The sequence below is a fragment of the Lissotriton vulgaris genome, chromosome 2_1, assembly GCF_964263255.1.
Source record: "Lissotriton vulgaris chromosome 2_1, aLisVul1.2, whole genome shotgun sequence".
NCBI lineage: Eukaryota > Metazoa > Chordata > Amphibia > Caudata > Salamandridae > Lissotriton > Lissotriton vulgaris.
In genome coordinates, this window is record NC_141687.1 from 392,750,868 (window position 1) to 392,776,139 (window position 25,272).

The 25,272-nt window shown below is 48.0% G+C and overlaps 1 protein-coding gene across 1 annotated transcript in view; it reads left to right on the forward strand.

Annotated features, from left to right (window-relative positions):
• LOC147730437 (caspase-8-like) overlaps positions 1–25,272 on the forward strand; it is a 199,637-nt gene that overhangs the window by 85,941 nt on the left and 88,424 nt on the right. Inside the window, exons 3-5 of the mRNA XM_086955249.1 lie at positions 4,709–4,828; positions 7,481–7,508; positions 9,959–10,009. Coding sequence (XP_086811375.1) covers positions 4,709–4,828; positions 7,481–7,508; positions 9,959–10,009 — 199 coding nt within the window. The remainder of the gene's footprint in view (positions 1–4,708; positions 4,829–7,480; positions 7,509–9,958; positions 10,010–25,272) is intronic.

Genomic DNA, 25,272 nt, shown 5'->3' on the forward strand with positions numbered 1-25,272 from the left:
TAAGTCTCTCTGCCCCCCTCTGGGAGGCAGATGGAGCAATAGCCCCCAATCTGCCCCATCGGGGGGACAGAAGCCCACTAGATGCCAGGAATTATTTTTCTTATTGTATTGAGGGGTTTCCCAAAATGGGCATGTCAATGCCCCCACCCCCCCAAACAAATCTACAGTCTTTCTACCCTTCTTGGAGGCAGATGGGGGCAATAGCCCACTAGGCACCAGGGATTGTTTTTATCTATATGTAGGGGTGGTGGCTGCCCAAAATGGGCATGCCAATGCCCACACCCTCAAAACAATTCCACAGCCTTTCTACCTCCCCTGGGAGGCAGATGGGGCAATAGGCACTGATCTGCCCCTCCCCGGTACTACAGAAAGCACACTAGGCACCAGGGATTTGTTTTTGTGTATTTATGGGTCTGGGATGCCCAAAATGGTTCCCATCGATGCCTGCAAACCTCAGATGCCCACCTATCTATCATAAAACTAACTGGTTTTCTAGGGTGTCACCTGTGTTTTTGTCCCGGGTTCAGCGGCCATCTAGCAAAACCTTCCAAACCTACGCATTTCTGAAAACTAGACACCCAGAGTAGTCCAGGGAGGTGTGACTTGCATGAATCTCCCAACATTATCCTACCCAGAATCCTCTGCAAATCTTTTTTTTTTTAAATTCTTTATTGTTCAGTTCATTGCATGAATGTACTTACAAATCAATAGTTAAATCATTGATGCATACATAATTTATACAACACGAGAAAAAAAGAGAGAGAGAAAACAAAAACAACCAAGATATATAGGAGGCTAATGTTATTCACAGCGATATGTCCATGTGTTGCATCATAGGCCCCCAAATTAGAGCCCCCAGCTTTTTTTTCACCGATTTAATGCTATACAATCTATATTCCAAATTAAATACGTTATACAACTTTGCACGCCACATTTCAAACTATGGTGCTTCAGAATGAAGCTACACAGACGCAACACACAATCGAGCAGCTGCAGCTGCCATAAATATAAGATATCTAAATGGATAACATGCCTGACAAGGCTGAATACCTTCACCCACTCCCGTTAGCATCACCTCTCTAGAAATACACACATTAACCCCTGTAATATGAGTCAAAAACTGCAATATTTCCTCTCGAAACTGATTTAACCCTGTACTGTCAAAAAAATATGTACAATATCAGCATTCTCCATCTGACATCTATAGTATGTCCCATCGTGGGCCCCCCCCCCACTTCTTCTTTTTGACAGGGGTATGATATAAGTTAAACAAAGTTTTATAATGCTGGGTGCACAAATTAGCTGTCAACATAACTTTAGCTGCGGTATAAATTTATTGTTGCACACATGTTCCTGTAGTCCCAAATCTTTCCCTCCACTTCCCACCATGTCTCTCTATATCATCACATAAAGTCTCTGTCAATATACCATATAGTTTCCCGATCCTAGCTCTTTTTTTCACTGCCTCTATTAATACATTTGGTGTCACTAATAAATATTTGCAATGTTTAATTAAGTAATCACGAACTTGTAAAAATTTGAAGAAGTAATGCTTAAATAAATTATACTGTTCAACTAATTCTGTAAAAGAAGCTATTATCCCACCACTATACAAATCTCCTAAATGCCGAATCCCCTTATCACGCCATCTACCCATCTTTACATCCCAAAATATAGCAGGAAATAATTCTATAGCATTCAAAGGAGTATAGTGATTTACACAACTGATCGATGCCAATTTGCGTATTATCTTCCTGGCTTTATATGCTGTACTAAAAATTTTACACTGCGTCCTCTTAAAACACTAGGTGAAAAAAACTTAAATAAGGCCTCACTAACCTGAGACCCCATCGACATTTGGTATATATTCGGCGCTTCTGCATATTGCACTTCTACTTCAGTCACAAGATACTGCATATTTTGCAGGAGGTATGCTAAGTAATAAAATGTGAAATTCGGTACTGCCCATCCCCCTCTCTAGTGGTAGCCCAGCGAGGTTTCTTCTGTCCCCAAATGAACTTATCAGCAAGGGGTTGTAACTGTAGCAATTAAAGGCGTGTTAGCTCAAGTGGTACAGTCCTAACCTAGTACATTGCCTTAGGGAGTATACACATTTTGAGCACATTGTATCTCCCTACCATAGACAAATGCAAGCACTCAACTCGCTCCAATTGTCGCCGTGCCGAAGTTACTATATCTGCCCAATTGACATCCACAACATCTTGAAGTGACATCCTAATTTTTATACCCAAATATCTAGCTTCATGCGTAACCCGTGTTTCTCCTGGAGAAAGTCCTTCAGTACAAATAATATGGGTTATATATACATTCAACCTTTACCCTGAAACTTCATTGCATCTCTGCGTTAAATTCTCAATTTCTCTTACCGCTTGCTCTGGGTCAGACGTCACTACCGCTATGTCGTCACCATAAGCGAGAACACGCACTTGATGTTGCCCAATTGTCATTGACTGTATTCCATTGGTTGTCTCCAACAGTATTAAAAGTGGGTTTATATACATAGCAAAAAAAAAGGGGCGAGCAAGGACACCCCTGCCTTGTACCCCTAGTAATATTTACAAAGGTTGACTTTCTACCCATAGTGCATATTTTAGCCCATGGTCTTTTATATATAGTTTGTATAGGGATTGGTGTCACTACAACGCATGCTTTTACATCGCATGACTTTACAACGCGGTTTTTACCACGCAGTCCATTACAACGCATAATGCTTTTAGGCGCTGGATAGGGAATTATTTAATTTACTATTCCAACTCCAGTCCCCGTGGATAGCAGGGAAGGTGTTGGATAGTAAATTAAATATATTCCCTATCCTAGAGCGCCCCCCAGCGCAATGCGTTGTAATGGTATGCGTTGTAATGGTTGCGATGTAATGGTAGTGCGTTGTAAAAAATGCGTTGTAAGGGATGTTCCCCTTTGTATAGATGTTATATAGCAGGGTCCAAACCACATCTTTAACATAACGGCCCAGAGGAACGGCCATGATAAGCGATCAAACGCTTTTTCAGCATCTAATAAAATTATGCCCATATGCTTTTGCTGTACACTGGCATAATCTATTGTTGCAATCACCCTGTGTATATGGTAAACCGTGCTCCGAGCTGGTATAAAACCATGTTGATACCTAGAGACTAACGGAGATATAACTTGTGCCAATCTAGTTGCTAGAATTTTAGAATATAGCTTGCTGTCTGCATTTATTAAAGATATGGGGGCATATTTACAAGGACGGAGTTAAAATTATCGCCGCTTTAGCGGCAGAAAACTGCTGCCAAAGCGGCGATAATAGGCTTGATAATAGGCTCTTGAGAATTCCAGAGAATTCCAATAGAAGCCCAAGTTTACACCATAATATGGGCTTCTATTGGAATGCTCAAGAGCCTATCATCAAGCGTATTATAGCCGCTTTAGCAGCAGTTTTCTGCCGCGAAAGCGGCAATCAATTTAACTCCGTCCTTGTAAATATGCCCCATGGGTCTGTACGCAAATCTTAATTTTAGCTGAAAAAAATAAAAAATGTATCTAATTTCTGTGTGGTAAAGTTGTGGGATCACCGGGCTGACACAAATTTCCTACCACCCAGTATTCCCCCAGGTCTTCAGATAAAAATCGTACCTCACTTGGGTAGGTGGGCCAAGTACCAGCGACAGCCAACGGCCCAAAACAGATTGTGGAAACATCAAAATTATCTATCACAAAAAGACCTGTTTTTGCAACTGGGTGTACCTGGGTTTTTGGCCCCGGGCTTGGCGACCTTCGAAGGAAACCTACCAAACCCACACATTTCTGAAAACAAGACACCATGCGGTGTCCAGGAAGGTATGGCTTATGTGGATCCCCACAAAATAATCTCCAGGTCCCCTCCACGGCAATCCACAAACCTTAGGTACCTTTACAATCCCCATTATATTGGAAGAAAGGGATGCACATTTAGCATGGATACCTTGTGTGGACAAAAGGTTACAGGGGCATAAGCACAAACTATTCTGAATAGTCAAAAAAACGCTCAGCACAGGGGCGGGGGGAGGCTTAGCAGCAAAAGGGTTAAGGATGAAACATGTGGGCTAGTGATCATGTACTTGGTTGGAAGCGTGTAAACACAATAAAGATGAGAAAAATAGATATATATATCACATGGCCTTGGACTTACAGACTACTGACTTTTCTGGTTATTTGCCCCAAACCTTCTTTATGCAAATTGTTGGCCTGCTCCACTATATTGTTTTTAAGTTATTGTGGCTATTAGTCTTTGGAGTAACACCGTCACTGTTCTTACAGGTAGCAGGGATGTGTACTGTGGTAGCACTAGTCTTTGAACAAGTATTCCTCTGTATACTTTCTACCCTAACCAGTTAAGTACTGTGCAACATCTGTTATAACCACAGCTACCTATCTGTTTTTAAAACATAACAGGACATGCGTCTGACAAAGATAGAGGCAGTGGGCTCCGAAATGGTTCTAGTAGCACATATTGCCCCAAATTGCACCTTGTGCAAATTACCAACTTACAACCTCTTCAATCTATGTGATCTTAATCCTGAATATTGTTAAGGAAGAAGGCTAGGAAAAGAGATGCAAAAGAGAAATGTATTATTTTCAATTGTACAAAAACCAGTATTTTAACAAGCCTTTCTTTGAAAATTGTATTTATATTTTATTTAGTGATGACTTTCTATCTTACTTCCAGACACATGCTCTTTATACTGTCTGAAAATATAACCAAGGAGGATTTGAAGTACTTCAAGTTTCAGATCAATGAATTGCCAAAGAGCAAACTTGAAAGCTGCACGGTAAGATTACATTTCAAATGTGATTTGGGGGGGCGTGGCTTGGCCGGCTGCAAGATGGTGGCACCTTGATTGGGCTCTGCCGGCCAAGCTGTAGAATCTGACATAATCCGCCAGGCATCCGCAACTCACCTCCATTCCAACTCTGCACTCCGCTTCCCCTGGCTGTTGGAGCTGATCCGCCTCGTTGCCCCCCTTCAGTGAGGCTCGGTGGATGAAGATTTAGCAATCCGGGCCGGGCCTGGGCCTCCGCTCTTGGGCCTGCACTCGGCTGCCTCCTCTGCTGTGGTACTCGGAGGCCGCCTGGCGTTCCTGGCGGCTCAAGCGGATCCTGGGACAGGGTCTGGCAGCATCGGGTGAGTGGCACAGCCTCTCTGGCTCGACTGGCGGGGTTGGGGGCCCACAAACCGTTCCGTTCGGCCTGGGGTGCTGCGGCCTGGTGACTTGCGCCTGGTAGGCCCCCGTGTATTCAGCATCCCGCGGCCGCTTGCACCCGGGTGTGGCGGTTTGGACGGCGGTCCCCCCGCGGCTCCCTGCTGGTTCTGTGCCTTTGTTTGGCTTGCCATCCTGCGCATTGCCCACGTTTGGAGACCGGCTGCTTGGTGCCCGGCTCCCTGGCTGCTCCTGTCATCCTCAGCCCCAGGCCCCTCCTCCGTGCATCGTTGGCCGGGGATTGAGTCTGGCTTGTGGCCATCCTGCCGCACTCCTCATCAGCCTGGTCTCTGGCCCGGGGGTCGGCGCTGGGACTCTGCGCCCCCCCCCATCTCTAGCTGCTGTGGGCCCCGTATTGCTGCCTTACAGGCCCACGCCCTTCATCTACCCTCTGCCTGTGCCCCCCCCCCCCAGGGACGACACTGGAGCCCGGAGCCTGCTACCATTACATATGCGAGCCTCCCTTCTTGCCGCCATTGAGCCCTGCGGATGCGGACTTTGCCCCAGAGTGACAATCTTTGCCTCTGATGGTCTCCTCGTCTCGGGCTACTCCCTGGGGGGATGTGGGGCCCCTGCTACTGTCCTGAGGCTCCTGCTGCCATTGGGGGCTCCCTCCCTTCACCCGCCTGCTTCACTTTGGGCTGTGGTGTGCCAGCACCCTCTCTGCCAGCATCATCCCTGCCCTCACACGGGGTGCCCTGGCCCCGCGGCATATCGTGGGTTGAGCGGCCGGCTTGCCGCCTCCCGTGGGTGCGTGGGCTGCTGGCTCCTTCGGACCCTACGTCAACCAGGCTGTTGTGAGCCTACTGGGCCGTGCCTTCCTGCAACGTCCTCGTCTGGTTGGGCCCCAGCTCACATTCCATTGCTGCTCTTCGCTCCTGTGGTGGAGCACGGGGTGAGGTCATCGTCATTCTGCTGGCTCCCCACCTTGGTTTTCCTTGATCTCCCCGGGGCCATCCTTCTGGACTGTTGTGGTCTCTCTTGGGGGTGCTCCTGCTTGACATTCTCTTTGCTGTACACTGGCAGTTTCTAGTGGGAGGCACGTTCCTGTTCCGCTGGACCTCCGGCTCCTCTGTGTTGGCCCCACCCGTTATCATCTGCTCCTTCCAACATGGGGAAAACAGACCCTAGACAGCCCAAGATGGCATTTGATCTCCGGAGATCTTCGAGGCAGGACGGTGCTTGTTCGGAAGGCGCCAACTCTGCTGTCACCACAGAAGCCCCCTCTGCCCGTGATGACGACCTCAAGGCCATTATGCTGGATGTCAAGTCAATGGTGACTGGCATCATGACCCAGCTGGACCAGCTCTTAGCCCGTTTGGACTCTGTCAAGGCCCGAGTCGACTCTCACGACAATCGCTTACTCCATGTCGAGACAAGGGTGTTAGACGCCGAGGATGCCGCTACACAGGACCGCCAGAAATTGCTCCAAATGAATACAATATTGGCAGTCATCCGCGAGAAGAATGAGGACTTGGAGGCCCGTTCCCGTCGGAGAAACCTCTGCATTACGGGCCTCCCTGAATCCACCAACATATCTAAAATGTACCCTCGCAGTTGTGCATTGGGGTACAAGAAGCCCCCGACCCGAGCACCATTTGCACCTAAGCTCAGCCCAACACACTCCACGAGTGCAGCGTGGGGCCCACTCTTGCATTTCAGCTTGACGCGTCTTCCCGGTTGCTAGCCCGTTGGCTAGTGAGCCTCCTGAAGACGAACCTTTGAAACCAAACTGCTTTCCTGGTTGCTCCAGGCTTGCTCCACCTTCCCTGCAAAAGAGAAGCTCCTCAGACCTTGCTGGTCTGACCTGAAGCCCATCTCCACTTCCTGCGTGGATTGCGTTTACCAAGGCTTGTTGGGTCCAGTCCGGATACCGACACCGCAGTTAACTAGATCCTTTGTGGGACAGCTCGAAACCAGCTCCTGGTTGTCGTCAGCGCCTCCTGGTCCACATGGCTGCAGAGACAAGCTTCACCTCTTCACCTGAGATCATCAGGACATCGCCTGGTTCCTTCCTGGTACCTACATGGTCACTGGCTAGGGACCCAGACTCTATCCCCCCTGCTTTCAGGTTCTTTACATCTTCGATCCACCTTTGGATCCACCTGGACACTTTTCCTCTGGTTGCCTGCAGCTCTTTTTTGCAGATCTCCATAGAAAACGACAACGAAACCCGACACCAAAAGGCACATATGCACCCGGCTTCCCTGGGTGAGGTAACACGAGTACTCCGGTGCTACCGTGGGTCTTGACTCTCGAAATGTCCTAGTCTAAAGGGCTTTTGTCGTAGTCCATCCTGAAGTGCCTGCCCTTTGTAACTTTGTAACTTCTTCGTTCTCCGTTATAAGTCAATCGTAACTCGCAACTGTGTTTAGCACTGTACGCGTCTCCCGTGGGCCTCCTACTTCCTAACCTTTGGTTGTTTAGTGTAGTCCCAGCAATTCCCTAGGCCCTAGGCCTACTCACTGTTTCTGTCGTGGTTCTTATACCACTTACTTAGTATATGGTTTGTGAGGCCCCTAGGGCAAAACTATATTTGTGCAACTTATCGTATGCTAATTGAGTAACTTGTGATGTACCTTTACCTCTGATCTCGGCTAACTTCTCACAATTGTGACCGGGACGCCATCCTCCGGGCTGCGCGGGACAAGGGCGCCATTAACCACACGGGCAACTCACTCTCGTTCTACCCTGACTACACCCTCACTGTCCAAGCGGCCCAAAGAGAATTCCTGCCTGCTAAGCCCCTGCTACAGAAACATGAAGTATCATACTCCCTGGCCTACCCAGCAAAATTGAGAGTTCGACGGGGCGCCAAAACACTTTTCTTACCCGAGGGAGGTATTTGCTAAGAGACTTGATAAGTACGCTCGCTCCTCTCCTCCTACATCTGAAACTGACGGATCTGGTTGTCTCAGTGACAATGATTGACTGTGCAGATTCAGTTGGTTTTTGATTTAATTCCTGATGTGTTGTATGCCTAACACCATTTCAGCTTTGCCACCCTGCTTTCTAGAAGGGGTGTATGCCAAGCCCTGCCATGCCTCCACGGGATAAGTCCCTGCTTATTTGTTGTCCTTCCCTTTCCTAGCTGTGGGTTCCTGGGGTGGGGTGGGTTGGAACTCAGCCTAATTGGGGGGTTGGAGTGGGTGGGGGTTTGGGGGTTGTTCCTGCGGGTTTCGTTTTGGTTGGGGTGCTAATGATGCTATGTTGTCCCCTCCAAGTTGTGGGTCCCTGGGGTGGGGCGGGTGGTTTTCTCAGCCTGTTTGAGGGGTTGGAGTGGGTGTCGGGTGGTTGGTTTTTTTTCTTGCTGGGTCGGTGTGGATATTTTGGTGTGGTGGGTGGTTGACATTGTGGGTTTTATCCTGTTTGGTTCTTTACACTGCATCGTGTTTCCTGCACAGCACCGTCACCATTCGACTCCAGCCTGTACTCTATTGTTTGGACTTTTATATTGTGCAATGTCCTCTGACTCGTCTTGATTGTATTCACGGGTTACGCATTACGGTTCCTTACGCTGCTCCATTGGTTACTCCTTTGCACCCTCAGGCTGTCATGCATGTTTGGTGATTTTGCCACCCGCCAGCGAGCTTCGCACTCTCAGCCATACTTGCCAGTCTGACGCTCACGCGCTTTGCCCCAGCTGCTCTGTAGGTGGGAACCCTTTGTGTGCTGTCTTTACTCGCGCTGCTCCCCATCAGCGTTTCCCCTTGCTTCCACCTGGCTCCCTTACTCCATATATGCTCTGTAACGAGCTGCGTTGTCGGTGGTCCGCGATGCAAGATGCTGCTCCCTTCCCCGCCCTCTAATGGCTGACACAGTCTGCTGGACTTGGAATGTCCGCGGCCTGAATGACTACTGCAAGGCCCGTCTGATACACTCCGATCTACAGCGCCACAAGGTGGATATTTGCCTCTTACAGGAGACGCACCTGTAACACGTCTCCGTCTCCAGACTTCACTCTCGCTACTGAAGGAATCCCACTCCTCAACCTACTCTTCGTATGCCAGGGGAGTCTCCATCTAGCTGCAGCGTGGCCTCCCTTGGCAGTCCTCCCGGGCTCTTCTCGATCCGGAGGGTAGGTATGTAATCCTCCATGGCCTACTACTGGCCCAGCCTGTCACAATTGCTGCAGTTTACGGACCCAATTCTGATGACCCGGCATTTTTTGATCATGTTTGGCACCTCATCTCCTCCTGTGGCTCTGCTGCAATATTTTGGGGTGGACATTTTAATGTTACTCTCTCTGCGACCCTGGATCGTTCTGGCTCTTGCACATCCCATCCACGTGCGGCAGCAGCTCTTACATCTATCTTAATTGACAATGCACTGTATGATGTCTGGAGCCACCTCTGTCCTGATGCCCGTGAAGGCACCTGCGTAACCGGCGCGCAGGGCTGCTGGTCGCGAATTGATTTCTTGCTGACTACGCCAAATGTCCTGTCCTGGCTCGCTGATGTTGGCATATGGCTCGCACCTTCTCCAATCACACGCCAGTTCAGATCCATCTTAGGCCTCCCCATTCCCCAGTGACGTGCCTTTAACTGGCGTCTGTCTCCATCCATAAAGCGATCACCAACTATTTCGATCTCAACGCGGGTTCTGTCGACTCTGCCTCCACCCTATGGGAAGGTTTCAAGGTTGTCGTTCAGGGCGAGTGTATTTGCAAACAGGCGGGCATTCTCTGCTCCATTCACTCCACTATGGCTAGGCTTGAGGGGGAAATTAAGGATCTTGATGCTGTCCAGGTGGCGTGCCCCAACCCAAAAGTATACCGAATTCTCGGACGAAGCCGGCCGGGAACTGTCCTTCCTTGGTAGAGAGGGTCGGGCGCGCTGCTTTGGAGAGGGGGACCGTCCGGGGGGTACCCTTGCTAACCTCCTACGTCCACCGCGTGCTGCCTCCTATTTAACTGCTCTCAGTGATGGCGGCCCGGATAGAACCACCTCTCCGGAAGATATTAAATCCCATTTTCTCGCCTTTTACTCTCACCTCTATTCTGCCGGCACTCCCTTGCCATGGGAGGAGTTCGACCAATATTTTGAGTCCCTCGCCCTCGTCTGGCTTGAAGACTACCATCATAAATTTCTTGAAGAGCCATTCTACAGGGAAGAAATATTGCAGCCATCAACAGCTTACCTAGCGACAAGGCCTCTGGCCTGGATGGCTTGCCTGCCTCGTTCTACAAATCCTTTGCCGATATCCTGGAACCGCATTTGGCGCCCATGTATAGCGAGTCTTTCGACACTGGGCTATTCCCGCCGCCCCTGTGTGAAGCATTGATAACTTTGCTCCTTAAACCTGACAAACCTGCCGCCCGCCGTGACTCCTACCGTTCTCTTTCCCTAATAAACATAGACAATAAAATCTTTGCCAAATAGATAGCCTCCCGTCTTTTTCTCCTAATGCCCACCATCGCCCTTCCTGATCAATCTGGCTTCATACCTGGCAGGGCAACCTCACATAATCTTCGCACCATTTTCTCTGTCCCGCATCAAATTAACCCTAACTTGCCGGCCGTGGCCGCACTACTCGACGCCACCAAGGCATTCGATACGTTGGAGTGGCCATCCTGCCGCACTCCTCATCAGCCTGGTCTCTGGCCCGGGGGTCGGCGCTGGGACTCTGCGCCCCCCCCTCTCTAGCTGCTGTGGGCCCCGTGCTTCTGCCTTACAGGCCCACGCCCTTCATCTACCCTCTGCCTGCTTCCCCCCCCAGGGACGACGCTGGAGCCCGGAGCCTGCTCCCATTACATATGCGAGCCTCCCTTCTTGCCGCCATTGAGCCCTGCGGATGCGGACTTTGCCCCAGAGTGTCAATCTTTGCCTCTGATGGTCTCCTCGTCTCGGGCTACTCCCTGGGGGGATGTGGGGCCCCTGCTACTGTCCTGAGGCTCCTGCTGCCATTGGGGGCTCCCTCCCTTCACCCGCCTGCTTCACTTTGGGCTGTGGTGTGCCAGCATCCTCTCTGCCAGCATCATCCCTGCCCTCACACGGGGTGCCCTGGCCCCGCGGCATATCGTGGGTTGAGCGGCCGGCTTGCCGCCTCCCGTAGGTGCGTGGGCTGCTGGCTCCTTCGGACCCTACGTCACCCAGGCTGTTGTGAGCCTACTGGGCCGTGGCCTTCCTGCAACGTCCTCGTCTGGTTGGGCCCCAGCTCACATTCCATTGCTGCTCTTCGCTCCTGTGGTGGACCACGGGGTGAGGTCATCGTCATTCTGCTGGCTCCCCACCTTGGTTTTCCTTGATCTCCCCGGGGCCATCCTTCTGGACGGTTGTGGTCTCTCTTGGGGGTGCTCCTGCTTGACATTCTCTTTGCTGTACACTGGCAGTTTCTAGTGGGAGGCACGTTCCTGTTCCGCTGGACCTCCGGCTCCTCTGTGTTGGCCCCGCCCGTTATCATCTGCTCCTTCCAACATGGGGAAAACAGACCCTAGACAGCCCAAGATGGCATTTGACCTCCGGAGATCTTCGAGGCAGGACGGTGCTTGTTCGGAAGGCGCCAACTCTGCTGTCACCACAGAAGCCCCCTCTGCCTGTGATGACGACCTCAAGGCCATTATGCTGGATGTCAAGTCAATGGTGACTGGCATCATGACCCAGCTGGACCAGCTCTTAGCCCGTTTGGACTCTGTCAAGGCCCGAGTCGACTCTCACGACAATCGCTTACTCCATGTCGAGACAAGGGTGTTAGACGCCGAGGATGCCGCTACACAGGACCGCCAGAAATTGCTCCAAATGAATACAATATTGGCAGTCATCCGCGAGAAGAATGAGGACTTGGAGGCCCGTTCCCGTTGGAGAAACCTCTGCATTACGGGCCTCCCTGAATCCACCAACATATCTAAAATGTACCCTCGCAGTTGTGCATTGGGGTACAAGAAGCCCCCGACCCGAGCACCATTTGCACCTAAGCTCGGCCCAACACACTCCACGAGTGCAGCGTGGGGCCCACTCTTGCATTTCAGCTTGACACGTCTTCCCGGTTGCTAGCCTGTTGGCTAGTGAGCCTCCTGAAGACGAACCTTTGAAACCAAACTGCTTTCCTGGTTGCTCCAGGCTTGCTCCACCTTCCCTGCAAAAGAGAAGCTCCTCAGACCTTGCTGGTCTGACCTGAAGCCCATCTCCACTTCCTGCGTGGATTGCGTTTACCAAGGCTTGTTGGGTCCAGTCCGGATACCGACACCACAGTTAACTAGATCCTTTGTGGGACAGCTCGAAACCAGCTCCTGGTTGTCGTCAGCGCCTCCTGGTCCACATGGCTGCAGAGACAAGCTTCACCTCTTCACCTGAGATCATCAGGACATCGCCTGGTTCCTTCCTGGTACCTACATGGTCACTGGCTAGGGACCCAGACTCTATCCCCCCTGCTTTCAGGTTCTTCACATCTTCGATCCACCTTTGGATCCACCCGGACACTTTTCCTCTGGTTGCCTGCAGCTCTTTTTTGCAGATCTCCATAGAAAACGACAACGAAACCCGACACCAAAAGGCACATATGCACCCGGCTTCCCTGGGTGAGGTAACACGAGTACTCCGGTGCTACCGTGGGTCTTGACTCTCGAAATGTCCTAGTCTAAAGGGCTTTTGTCGTAGTCCATCCTGAAGTGCCTGCCCTTTGTAACTTTGTAACTTCTTCGTTCTCCGTTATAAGTCAATCGTAACTCGCAACTGTGTTTAGCACTGCACGCGTCTCCCATGGGCCTCCTACTTCCTAACCTTTGGTTGTTTAGTGTAGTCCCAGCAATTCCCTAGGCCCTAGGCCTACTCACTGTTTCTGTCGTGGTTCTTATACCACTTACTTAGTATATGGTTTGTGAGGCCCCTAGGGCAAAACTATATTTGTGCAACTTATCGTATGCTAATTGAGTAACTTGTGATGTACCTTTACCTCTGATCTCGGCTAACTTCTCACAATTGTGACCGGGACGCCATCCTCCGGGCTGCGTGGGACAAGGGCGCCATTAACCACACGGGCAACTCACTCTCGTTCTACCCTGACTACACCCTCACTGTCCAAGCGGCCCAAAGAGAATTCCTGCCTGCTAAGCCCCTGCTACAGAAACATGAAGTATCATACTCCCTGGCCTACCCAGCCAAATTGAGAGTTCGACGGGGCGCCAAAACACTTTTCTTACCCGAGGGAGGTATTTGCTAAGAGACTTGATAAGTACTCTCGCTCCTCTCCTCCTACATCTGAAACTGACGGATCTGGTTGTCTCAGTGACAATGATTGACTGTGCAGATTCAGTTGGTTTTTGATTTAATTCCTGATGTGTTGTATGCCTAACACCATTTCAGCTTTGCCACCCTGCTTTCTAGAAGGGGTGTATGCCAAGCCCTGCCATGCCTCCTCGGGATAAGTCCCTGCTTATTTGTTGTCCTTCCCTTTCCTAGCTGTGGGTTCCTGGGGTGGGGTGGGTTGGAACTCAGCCTAATTGGGGGGTTGGAGTGGGTGGGGGTTTGGGGGTTGTTCCTGCGGGTTTCGTTTTGGTTGGGGTGCTAATGATGCTATGTTGTCCCCTCCAAGTTGTCGGTCCCTGCAATGGGGCGGGTGGTTTTCTCAGCCTGTTTGAGGGGTTGGAGTGGGTGTCGGGTGGTTGTTTTTTTTTCTTGCTGGGTCGGTGTGGATATTTTGGTGTGGTGGGTGGTTGACATTGTGGGTTTTATCCTGTTTGGTTCTTGACACTGCATCGTGTTTCCTGCACAGCACCGTCACCATTCGACTCCAGCCTGTACTCTATTGTTTGGACTTTTATATTGTGCAATGTCCTCTGACTCGTCTTGATTGTATTCACGGGTTACGCATTACGGTTCCTTACGCTGCTCCATTGGTTACTCCTTTGCGCCCTCAGGCTGTCATGCATGTTTGGTGATTTTGCCACCCGCCAGCGAGCTTCGCACTCTCATCCATACTTGCCAGTCTGACGCTCACGCGCTTTGCCCCAGCTGCTCTGTAGGTGGGAACCCTTTGTGTGCTGTCTTTAGTCGCGCTGCTCCCCATCAGCGTTTCCCCTTGCTTCCACCTGGCTCCCTTACTCCATATATGCTCTGTAACGAGCTGCGTTGTCCGTGGTCCGCGATGCAAGATGCTGCTCCCTTCCCCGCCCTCTAATGGCTGACACAGTCTGCTGGACTTGGAATGTCCGCGGCCTGAATGACTACCGCAAGGCCCGTCTGATACACTCCCATCTACAGCGCCACAAGGTGGTTATTTGCCTCTTACAGGAGACGCACCTGTTACCCGTCTCCGTCTCCAGACTGCACTCTCGCTACTGAAGGAATCCCACTCCTCAACCTACTCTTCGAATGCCAGGGGAGTCTCCATCTTGCTGCAGCGTGGCCTCCCTTGGCAGACCTCCCGGGCTCTTCTCGATCCGGAGGGTAGGTATGTAATCCTCCATGGTCTACTACTGGCCCAGCCTGTCACAATTGCTGCAGTTTACGGACCCAATTCTGATGACCCGGCATTTTTTGATCATGTTTGGCACCTCATCTCCTCTTGTGGCTCTGCGGCAATATTTTGGGGTGGAGATTTTAATGTTACTCTCTCTGCGACCCTGGATCGTTCTGGCTCTTGCACATCCCATCCACGTGCGGCAGCAGCTCTTACATCTATCTTAATTGACAATGCACTGTATGATGTCTGGAGCCACCTCTGTCCTGATGCCCGTGAAGGCACCTGCGTAACCGGCGCGCAGGGCTGCTGGTCGCGAATTGATTTCTTGCTGACTACGCCGAATGTCCTGTCCTGGCTCGCTGATGTTGGCATATGGCTCGCACCTTCTCCAATCACACGCCAGTTCAGATCCATCTTAGGCCTCCCCATTCCCCAGCGACGTGCCTTTAACTGGCGTCTGTCTCCATCCATAAAGCGATCACCATCTATTTCGATCTCAATGCGGGTTCTGTCGACTCTGCCTCCACCCTATGGGAAGGTTTCAATGTTGTCGTTCAGGGCGAGTGTATTTGCAAACAGGCGGGCATTCTCTGCTCCATTCACTCCACTATGGCTAGGCTTGAGGGGGAAATTAAGGATCTTGATGCTGTCCAGGTGGCGTGCCCCAACCCAAAAGTATACCGAATTCTCGGACGAAGCCGGCCGGGAACTGTCCTTCCTTGGTAGAGAGGGTCGGGCGCGCTGCTTTGGAGAGGGGGACCGTCCGGGGCGTACCCTTGCTAACCTCCTACGTCCACCGCTTGCTGCCTCCTATTTAACTGCTCTCAGTGATGGTGGCCCGGATAGAACCACCTCTCTGAAGATATTAAATCCCATTTTCTCGCCTTTTACTCTCACCTCTATTCTGCCGGCACTCCCTTGCCATGGGAGGAGTTCAACCAGTATTTTGAGTCCATCACCCTCGTCTGGCTTGAAGACTACCATCATGAATTTCTTGAAGAGCCATTCTACAGGGAAGAAATATTGCAGCCATCAACAGCTTACCTAGCGACAAGGCCTCTGGCCTGGATGGCTTGCCTGCCTCGTTCTACAAATCCTTTGCCGATATCCTGGAACCGCATTTGGCGCCCATGTATAACGAGTCTTTCGACACTGGGCTATTCCCGCCGCCCCTGTGTGAAGCATTGATAACTTTGCTCCTTAAACCTGACAAACCTGCCGCCCGCCGTGACTCCTACCGTTCTCTTTCCCTAATAAACATAGACAATAAAATCTTTGCCAAATTGATAGCCTCCCGTCTTTTTCTCCTAATGCCCACCATCGCCCTTCCTGATCAATCTGGCTTCATACCTGGCATGGCAACCTCACATAATCTTCGCACTATTTTCTCTGTCCCGCATCAAATTAACCCTAACTTGCCGGCCGTGGCCGCACTACTCGACGCCACCAAGGCATTCGATACGTTGGAGTGGCCATTCCTGTTCTACATTCTACAGCATATGGGTTTCAGCGCTCACTTTCTGCGTAATATCAAACTCCTTTACACCAGTCCCTCCGCACGTCTCCGCATTAATGGTCATTTATACGACCCCATCAACATTGCCCGTGGCACTCGCCAGGGGTGTCCATTATCGCCCATGCTGTTTGCCATCGCCATGGAGCCCCTGGCTGCCAGGCTACGGCAGGACCATACACACAGGGGCATTGGTTTCTCATCAGGCTCTCTCCTGGTCTCAATGTATGCGGATGACATCACCCTATATGTCCGCCATCCCCAGGAAAACCTTAGCCCCGTGGTTCGGGCTCTCGGGCATCCAGGTTACCTGGAGTAAGTCGGTCCTATTTCCCCTGACTGATGCTACTGTCCCCTTCACACTGGACTTTCCATTCATGTGGGCATCCGGCCCCATGTGCTATTTGGGCATCTGGCTGAGCAGGGATTTGGATGAATTGTGGAGGTCGAACTTCGGGCGGGCTGTTGATTGGCTCGAATCCAGAGTACCTTCGCGGAGCCGACTGCCGCTATCTTTGGTTGGCCGTATTGCCATAGCAAGAATAGTGGTCCTGCCTAAATTCCTCTATCTCTTCTTGAACATACCTATCCCGCTCACCTCTCATTTCTTTCGCAAACTGCGCTCTCTATTCATTTTGCTTGTCTGGGTGGGTAAACATTCCAGGATGGCCTACGATATCCTCACCCTCCCTATGTCTGCCGGCGGGATGGGTGCGCCTGACTCTCGGATCTACGCCTTATGTGCCCAGGCCAGCTTCTTGCATTTCTGAACTCTCCCCGCCCCATATCAGCCTCACTTCACAGTCGAGACCGATGTGGCCTCTCCTTGGCCCTTGTCCACTGCTCTGTTCACACCTGCGGTGCGTCCCCGGGTAGAGGTTGACACAGTCGAAATGCTGCTGCGGTCTCCCTCTCCTCTCTGCCAACGCCATGCCGATTGTAAACCACGCGGATTTCCCCTCCCTCCAGTCTTCCAGCATGTCCCGACACGCAGCGCGCTTGGGCCTGAGAACGTTGGTGGATATTTACCCGGGGAATTCCTTTTACTCTCTTCCTGAGTCTCCGGGGTTGCAGGACACGCTACTATTTTATCAGTTACGTGCCACTTGCCGGAAACTGCACTCCACATTCCCTCAGCCCCTGCCCACTCTCCCGGCTCTGGTCTTCATTTATACTTCCTCATCGCTGCGCAAGTTAGTCACCAAACTGTACGCTTTGTCCTTGGTGTCTGCCCCCATCTCATCTGATCGGTCAAGGGGGGCATGGAGCGCGGACCTTGGAATTGACATTTCGGAGGCCGACTGGTTTTATTGCTGTAATCAAACCAAAAAGTTGTCCCCGAATTACCAGCTTCACCTGATCTACTTCAAGTACTTGCACAGACTGTACTGCACCCCAATGCAGCTCCACCGGCTCGGGCTCACCCCTGGAGATGCTTGTATGCGTTGCGCTGCTCCTGCCACGGACTTTGCCCATTTAATGTGGCTCTGCCCCAAGGTCTCTGAGTTCTGGCAGGCGGTGTGCTTCACCGTCCCTGACATCACCGGTGCTGCAGTACACCCGACCCTCCCCTGTGCCTTCTTGGCTTTGTTAAGTTTTGCCATGATGCTTCCCGCTGCCTGATTTCGATGCTATTGGTCATCGCCAGATGTCAGGTGGCCATGTGTTGTGGTCGGCGGCCTGCTCCAAGGGTCGAGAGTTGGTTGGAGGATGGCTCTCTATGCCAGACTCACCTCCCCAAGTTTTGGGATTTAATGCCTACCAGGTCCCGCCCTGTCGACATTTGGACCCCCCTGGTCGCCTATGTCCTTTCCCGCTCCCACCCCAGCGTCTCCCGCGCTCCCCGCCGGCCCTGGATCATCGGCAGCCGCCGGTGTTGGTTAGTGAATGCTCCCACCTCCCCTATTCCCCATCAGCGCCTCTGCTGCTTTAGACTTTCATCTGTTATTGTGCTTCTATGCATGCTGCCCCTTGGGAGGCTGTAGCCCTGGACCGTGGAGCTGTGACTTTAACATTCCTGGTTTTACTGAATTGCTGTAAACAACATAACCCAATTGCAACTCAATATCTGTATTGTAATTTATCTTGCTACCGCGCGCGGTGGTTCTGCACGGTGTATTGTGTCTGTCATCTTGATATTCCTTAATAAAGGTTTTTGAAACAAAAAAACATTTCAAATATGATTTAAACACTATTAATAGAAAATACTGATAACCAGGTGCAGCTCCTCTGCCCTAAAAAGCCCCAGAGATGAAAACTAAAATGGTAATGAAGTTAACTTATTACAATTTTTTTTATTTGTTTTTTTGAACAGCTTGTAACAAAAGCAGCCATGCCCCTAGGTAGGGACCAAGGCAAACATTAACATACATGAAATAGTACAGGCAAGTTTGTCATATTATACAAACAGCACCTCTCAACTACTACCCATCTCCCTCCCTCCCCCCCCAACACGGCACTGTAGGTGTTACTTTTGAATCTACAGTAGCATACCATCAGATGTGGACATTTCTCAACAAGTGACCTAGTCCCACAGTCAAATGTAGCCAGAACATCAATGCATAGTATCTATTGCAAATCAGTGTTACCTGGAAAATACACCAATAACAGAGCCCAGAAATCTTTGGGGCAGTTCCTCAGCATATATCCCTAATGGTTATTTGCAGTAGAGCAAATCCTGGACCCACTTTTTTAGTGTAGGGGTAGTTTTAGTCCCCCCAGCATTGCCCCACCACCCTCTTAGCAAGCAAGGTTGAGACAGCCACCAGCCTCCGATTGCAAGGCTTAAGGTTCTTCACCCAGCCTAATAGGCAAACATCGGAAGCACACATCACAGGTTCTGACACAACATCTGGAAGCATATTTGTGACCCAGGCCTAGAATGTGTAAATGCCTTCACAACCCTATGCAAGATGCAGAACATCCGCATCACCCTGCCCACAGCGCACACAGCATGCACTCTCCCGCAGACCAAAACGCTTCAGTTTAAAATGTATAGTATAACTGGTGCAAATACTTAAAGTGGATGATGCGGAGATTACAATTCGCCGTCAGGCGGCCAGTCACGGTGCCTCAGAACCTCCACACATCCAGCAACAATGTAGTCCCTAATATCGCCACCCACTTATTATATGAAGGTGTATGAAGAGGTTCCCTTTCCCTAAGGGACGCATTGTACAACTTTGTGATCAGGCCCCTGCATTCCTCTCCTGCTAGCACGACCTGCAGGGCCAACAGTGTCTTAGGTTGTGCCGGTTAATCAGGGTGGTACACAGACAAAATATCGATTTTTAAATATCGATATACCAAAATATCGAAGTTTAAATATCGATATACAAAAATATCGAAGGTAAGTAATATCGACATTCTAAATATCGATATTGGTATGATATCAGTAATAGCGAAGTTGTAAATATCGATGTTAACAATATCGAAATTAATAACTTTGATGCTACTAATATCAATTTTTAAATAAATGTAGTGTATATTATATTGTATTTATTATGTTTTATTATTTATTTTTAATGTAATTTAATTAAATATTGTCTTTTACTACTGTAGCGGGTTGTGGGTTTATAGGGGAATAGGGTGGGAAGTAATTTAATTATGTTAAATTAATTATTAATTAGTAGGAATTATTAATAAATTAATTGAGAATAAATTTTTAATTATTTTTAATTAATTGATTAATTGATAAATATGTTCTGTAGCGGGTTATGGGTTTATAGGGGAATAGGGTGGGAAGTAATTTAATAATAATTAATTAATTGATATATGTTTGTACATATTTAAATTAATAATTAATTGGTAATTAATTTCTATTAATTAGTTAATTAATTATTATATATTTTTTGCATATTTATAATTATTAATTAGTTGGTAATTAATTATTATTAATTATTTTATTACATTAATTATAGTAATTTTTTTATATATAATTTATTGTTATTCTTAATTAATTAATTGGGCAAAATAATATTAATTATTAAATTAAATTAATTACAGCAAATGTGCTAATATATTTACTTTATTGTTATTGTTAATTAATAATTAATTGGTAATTAAATAATATTAATTAATTTTGGGTACAGGGGTATTTTTTAGGGTTCAGGGTCAGTTTTCAGTTCATGGGTACAGGGGTATTTTTAGGGTTCAGGGTCAGTTTTCAGTTCATGGGTAAAGGGGTATTTTTAGGGTTCAGGGTCAGTTTTCAGTTTTTGGGTAAAGGGGTATTTTTAGGGTTCAGGGTCAGTTTTCAGTTCATGGGTAAAGGGGTATTTTTAGGGTTCAGGGTCAGTTTTCAGTTTTTGGGTAAAGGGGTATTTTTAGGGTTCAGGGTCAGTTTTCAGTTCATGGGTAAAGGGGTATTTTTAGGGTTCAGGGTCAGTTTTCAGTTTTTGGGTAAAGGGGTATTTTTAGCGTTCAGGGTCAGTTTTCAGTTTTTGGGTAAAGGGGTATTTTTAGGGTTTAGGGTCAGTTTTGGGTTTTTGGGGTACAGGGATATTTTTAGGGTTCAGGGTCAGTTTTCAGTTTTTGGGTAAAGTGGTATTTTTAGGGTTTAGGGTCAGTTTTGGGTTTTTGGGGTACAGGGATATTTTTAGGGTTCAGGGTCAGTTTTGGGTTTTTGGGTAAAGGGGTATTTTTAGGGTTCAGGGTCAGTTTTGGGTTTTTGGGGTACAGTCGTACAGGGTAAAAATAAAATAAATTTAAATTAAATCAATTAAATGAAATTAAAAAATATAAAATTACATTAAATTATTAAGTTTTTAATTTATTTTAAATGTATATGTATTAGTTTTAATTTTTTAATTATGTTTTAATATTTTTAATTAATATTTGTAACATTATATGTATTTTATAATTATTTTTACATTATTATTAATACATTTAAAAAAACGATATTTTTAATTTCGATATTTTTGTACTACGATATTAATTTTTCGATATTTTTGTACTTACCTTGTTAGGGATAGGATTCCTATATTTTTGACTTCGATATTTTTGTTCCGATATTTTTGTATTTCGATATTTTTGATTTCGATATTTTGTCAGACATTCATACGGGTATATAGTTCTAATCGCTTGCCGCACAGCACATAAGTGAACCCTAGAATCATACCCCGGTCATTTCCATCGTGTACATCTGAAAGCGGCCTGAACTGGCCCTGTTTGATAAGTCACCTATTTGTGTAATTCTCGCCGCACCCAATGCTTTCAGGGCAGCCGGCTCTCGTGCAGCAGCAATATCTGGATGTGCCACAAGCGGTAAAGCTGGGGCATAAAGATAGGGCAACTGCGCACGTGCCGCAAGCATCTTCCACACCCATGCCGTGAAAAGTGCGGGATTGATTTCAGTCCTCGGGCCACCGCCCCGGCCAGACAAGGCTGCCACAACAAGGGGCATTGGGAGTACTGCATTCGCCTCGATTGCAGTGTGTGATTGGAACCGGTGAGGGAAATACCAGTAGTGTGCAAACTGGGCCTGTGCATAGAGGTAATAAAGTTGCATGTCAGGAGCTGCAAAACCACCCCGCTCGAAAGGTAGTACCAGCACATCCCCCGAATATCGCTTGCATTTGACATATTCGCGTAACAGTTCTGGGAGAAACGTTGCAGTCTCACAAACGTACTGAAGCATATAGTCGGCGTACAATGAGACCACCAAAGGCTTCTGTCTAAAATGCAAGGCTGTCTGTGCATGGCGCTGGTGAAGCTTACAAGCCAGTGGCTCCAATGCTAGCGCGAAAAGCATTGGCGACAGGGGGCAACCCTGCCGCGTGCCACGCTTGATAGGGAAAGCATCTGAAACCCAGCCATTGACCCGCACACGCGCTGCAGGTACCTCATATAATAGCTGTATCTATGGCACAAGTCATAAATAAAGAAGTGAGGGGACGCTGTCACCGGAAGTGACGTCACGCCAGGAAGTGACGTCACGAAAGGTGCCGAGCTCCTCGTCCCAGAGAGGCCAAAGAGTGAAGTACAGCTGATTTGCAGTGGTAATGGCGTCCCCCCGGTAAAATAAGTGGGGGGACGCCGTCCACCCGCGTGGTACCCCGACTCGAGCCCTGGCTGTATCCATTTAAGGAAAAGGGTGACAAGCCCATCCTAAGTAGGACGGTGAACATATATTTCCACAGCAGGGAGTTGAACGCTTTTGCTGTGTCGAGCAGCACAGCAGCCGCTTGAAAGTCTGCCTCAAAATAATGGAATGTGGAAAAAACAGTGCATAGGTTATGCGCCGTTGAGCGGGCAGGAACAAAGCCAGACTGGTCCGGAAGGACCAGGTTGGGGATGAGGGGCTGGAGCCTGCTGGCTTTCTTTTTTGCAAGTATTGCAGCGTCAATATTAATGATTGAGAGAGGCCGGTAAGAGTCGCATTTATTGGTAACCTTATTGGGCTTCAGAAGCATAACAATGAGTGCCTCTTTCAACGTGGAGCATTCCCTTGTCATGCGCCTACTTAAAAACATCCAAGAGTCTGGGCGCGAGATCATCGGCAAAGGCTTTATAAAACTCACTTGGCAGTCCGTCTAGGCCAGCTGTATTACATGTGGGAAGTGACATTATAGCCAATTTGACATCTTCAACGTCAAAGGGCTGCGTGACATGTTCACGTTGGTCCACAGACAGCCACCCCAGCGCAACATCATCTAGATATGCATTTATGTCTGCTGCTGATTACCATTTTATTTTTAATACGCCCATCCTGTACCGAGCATCAGCACGGGGCAGAACCCACTGAGTGACAGCAGCAGGGATGAAGGTGGGCTACCTGGGCAGTTCAAAGTATGCATGTACCTTTGGCCGGCTGTCTTGTGACGGCCAGCTAGACATGCACACTTTGACACTTCTTAAGACAGCTGGGTAAGACTAATCCTAGGCTTCCAGTGCCCTCTTGACGGCAAAGACCGCGCTGGAGGCAGAGTCGAAAGAGAAGAAACCAGGTCGGATCGAGGAGGACGTTTAGCAGGTAAGTGCCTTTTTATTTTGTTTCTATGTTTAATCTGTGCAGTCACCCACGCACCACCCGTTTGCCCACCCCACTTCTCTCTAGTGCTGCCAGCCACGACTGCTGATAACAGAAAAGTGTTCGTTCAGGAAGTCAGAAGGCCACTGCCTCAAAATAGGCACTGTTATTGTGCAGTTAGTGAATTAGACTGAACAACTCTTTGATCTTGCATCAAGTGTTTTGTTGAAAAGTGTGCACCAACCCATACTGGAGGTAGTTCCTATGTGTACTTGGCAGCAAACATTTGAATTTGCTCCCTCTTCAGCTCAGGCAGGAAACCTCTAAAGTCTCCTTTTGTAAGAATCTCAAAACCTGTTTTTTTAATCTCTTTCTAAGTCAGGTACAGCTATTATTCTGCTTCTATGTCAGTGCCGAAACCTCAGGGCTAGGACACGTCAGTTGAGGTAGCTATGCATTTTACAAATCAGCTTATTAACCAAACACATTTGGTTGGTGCAGATGTAGGAACATTTGTAGGAGTAGATGGATGTGCTTGTTATAAGTAATGTTTGCAGGTTTAAATAGTTTACAACTGAGTGGAAGGGGTAAGTGACCCTCTCCTTTCATCTCACATTGACATTGGCTTTTAATTTCATATTTTCTCTCTTTTATTAATTTTTTGCGCCTCTGTGTCTTCTCTTTGCTTTTTTCCCCCTTACCTGGGACATTGGGGCAAGAAATTCCTTTTTTTTCCTTTTTTTCTTCTTTTTTATAGAGGATAAAAAGCATACAGAGATAGAGAGAAAAAACACAAAAAAGAGAAGTACATACATGTTAGCAAATAGTCATACTCAGCAAATAAGTAAAGAAAATATACCTATACATATATCCAGGGAACCCCCTGGTTCATTCAAAACTTTCCCATATGTGACCAAATCTTTGCAACGAACGTATAGCTCTAGTTTTAGCCAGTGCTTGTGTTCTCTTTCATAAATATCTTTCATAAGGACCAACCATTCAAAAAAGTAGGAGGGTTAGGCGAGATCCATACTCTCGCAATACAAAGACGGCAGTTACTAGTATGCCAGATAAAAAACTCCTTGTGACAGAATTATCACACGCCTTAAAACCCAACATAATCTCTTTAGCAGTGAAATATAAGTTAAGTTCCAGACATTGACCAGCATAGTGCATAACCTTCTCCCAAAAAACGCATAACTTAGAACAGGTACAAAACATTTGAAGGATGTCGGCTGCCCAGTGACCACACTTGGGACAGCATGATCTATCTACCCCAACTCGACCAGATCCCTATAGTGATTGTTGCCATCTACTGATTCTCCCAGGAGTATAATATAATATACAAATTGTACAAAATTGTTGCAATTTTAAATTGGTAGAATGAGTAGAGTTGTTTAATATATCCAAGGCCAACACAATCTCAGACGTATCCATAGACATGCCAAGTGTCCAACTCCATTTAAAGGCTAAGTGGCTAGTATCACCGCTTCTATAATGACAAAACTGTGAGTATATTGTGCTAATTCTAGCTTTAAGCAACAGATTTAATATGTATGTTAATAGTACATGAGAATGTGGAAGCTGCGACAGTTGTCGTTTTAGAAAGTAATCTCTAATTTGTAGATATTTTAAAAAGGACTGATGTGGGAGACCAAAAGAGAATTGTAAAGATACAAAAGTAGAAAAACCGCTGTGATCATACAGCTGGCCCAATCTTTCAATTCCACATCATGCCCAACTGTGAGCAGTAAGATCATGAAATATGCTCGGGAGAATTTGATTGTTCCATTGTTTAAAATAGTCATGCTGTGTAAGATCTTTGAGAGTGAGTGAAGAATAGTCAAGGATTTCATTCCATATGTGAACCATGTCCCTAATTGTCTCAAAACAAACTCTTTATAATAGTTAGGATCATTAACCCTATACAGAAACATTTTACTATCTGTACCCAGTGCTAGTACAGGGACAAAGTATGGTTATTTATCAGTTAGTAAACTTTGAAAATGCCCAGTAAATGCTGCCCAAAAATAAAGTTTAAAATCAGGAAGTTGTAATCCCCCAAACTTATAGGGAAGTTTGAGAAAGCGTATCGCACAACGTGCTTGTTTACAACCCCAAATAAAAGTACTGATTGCACCATCTAGTTT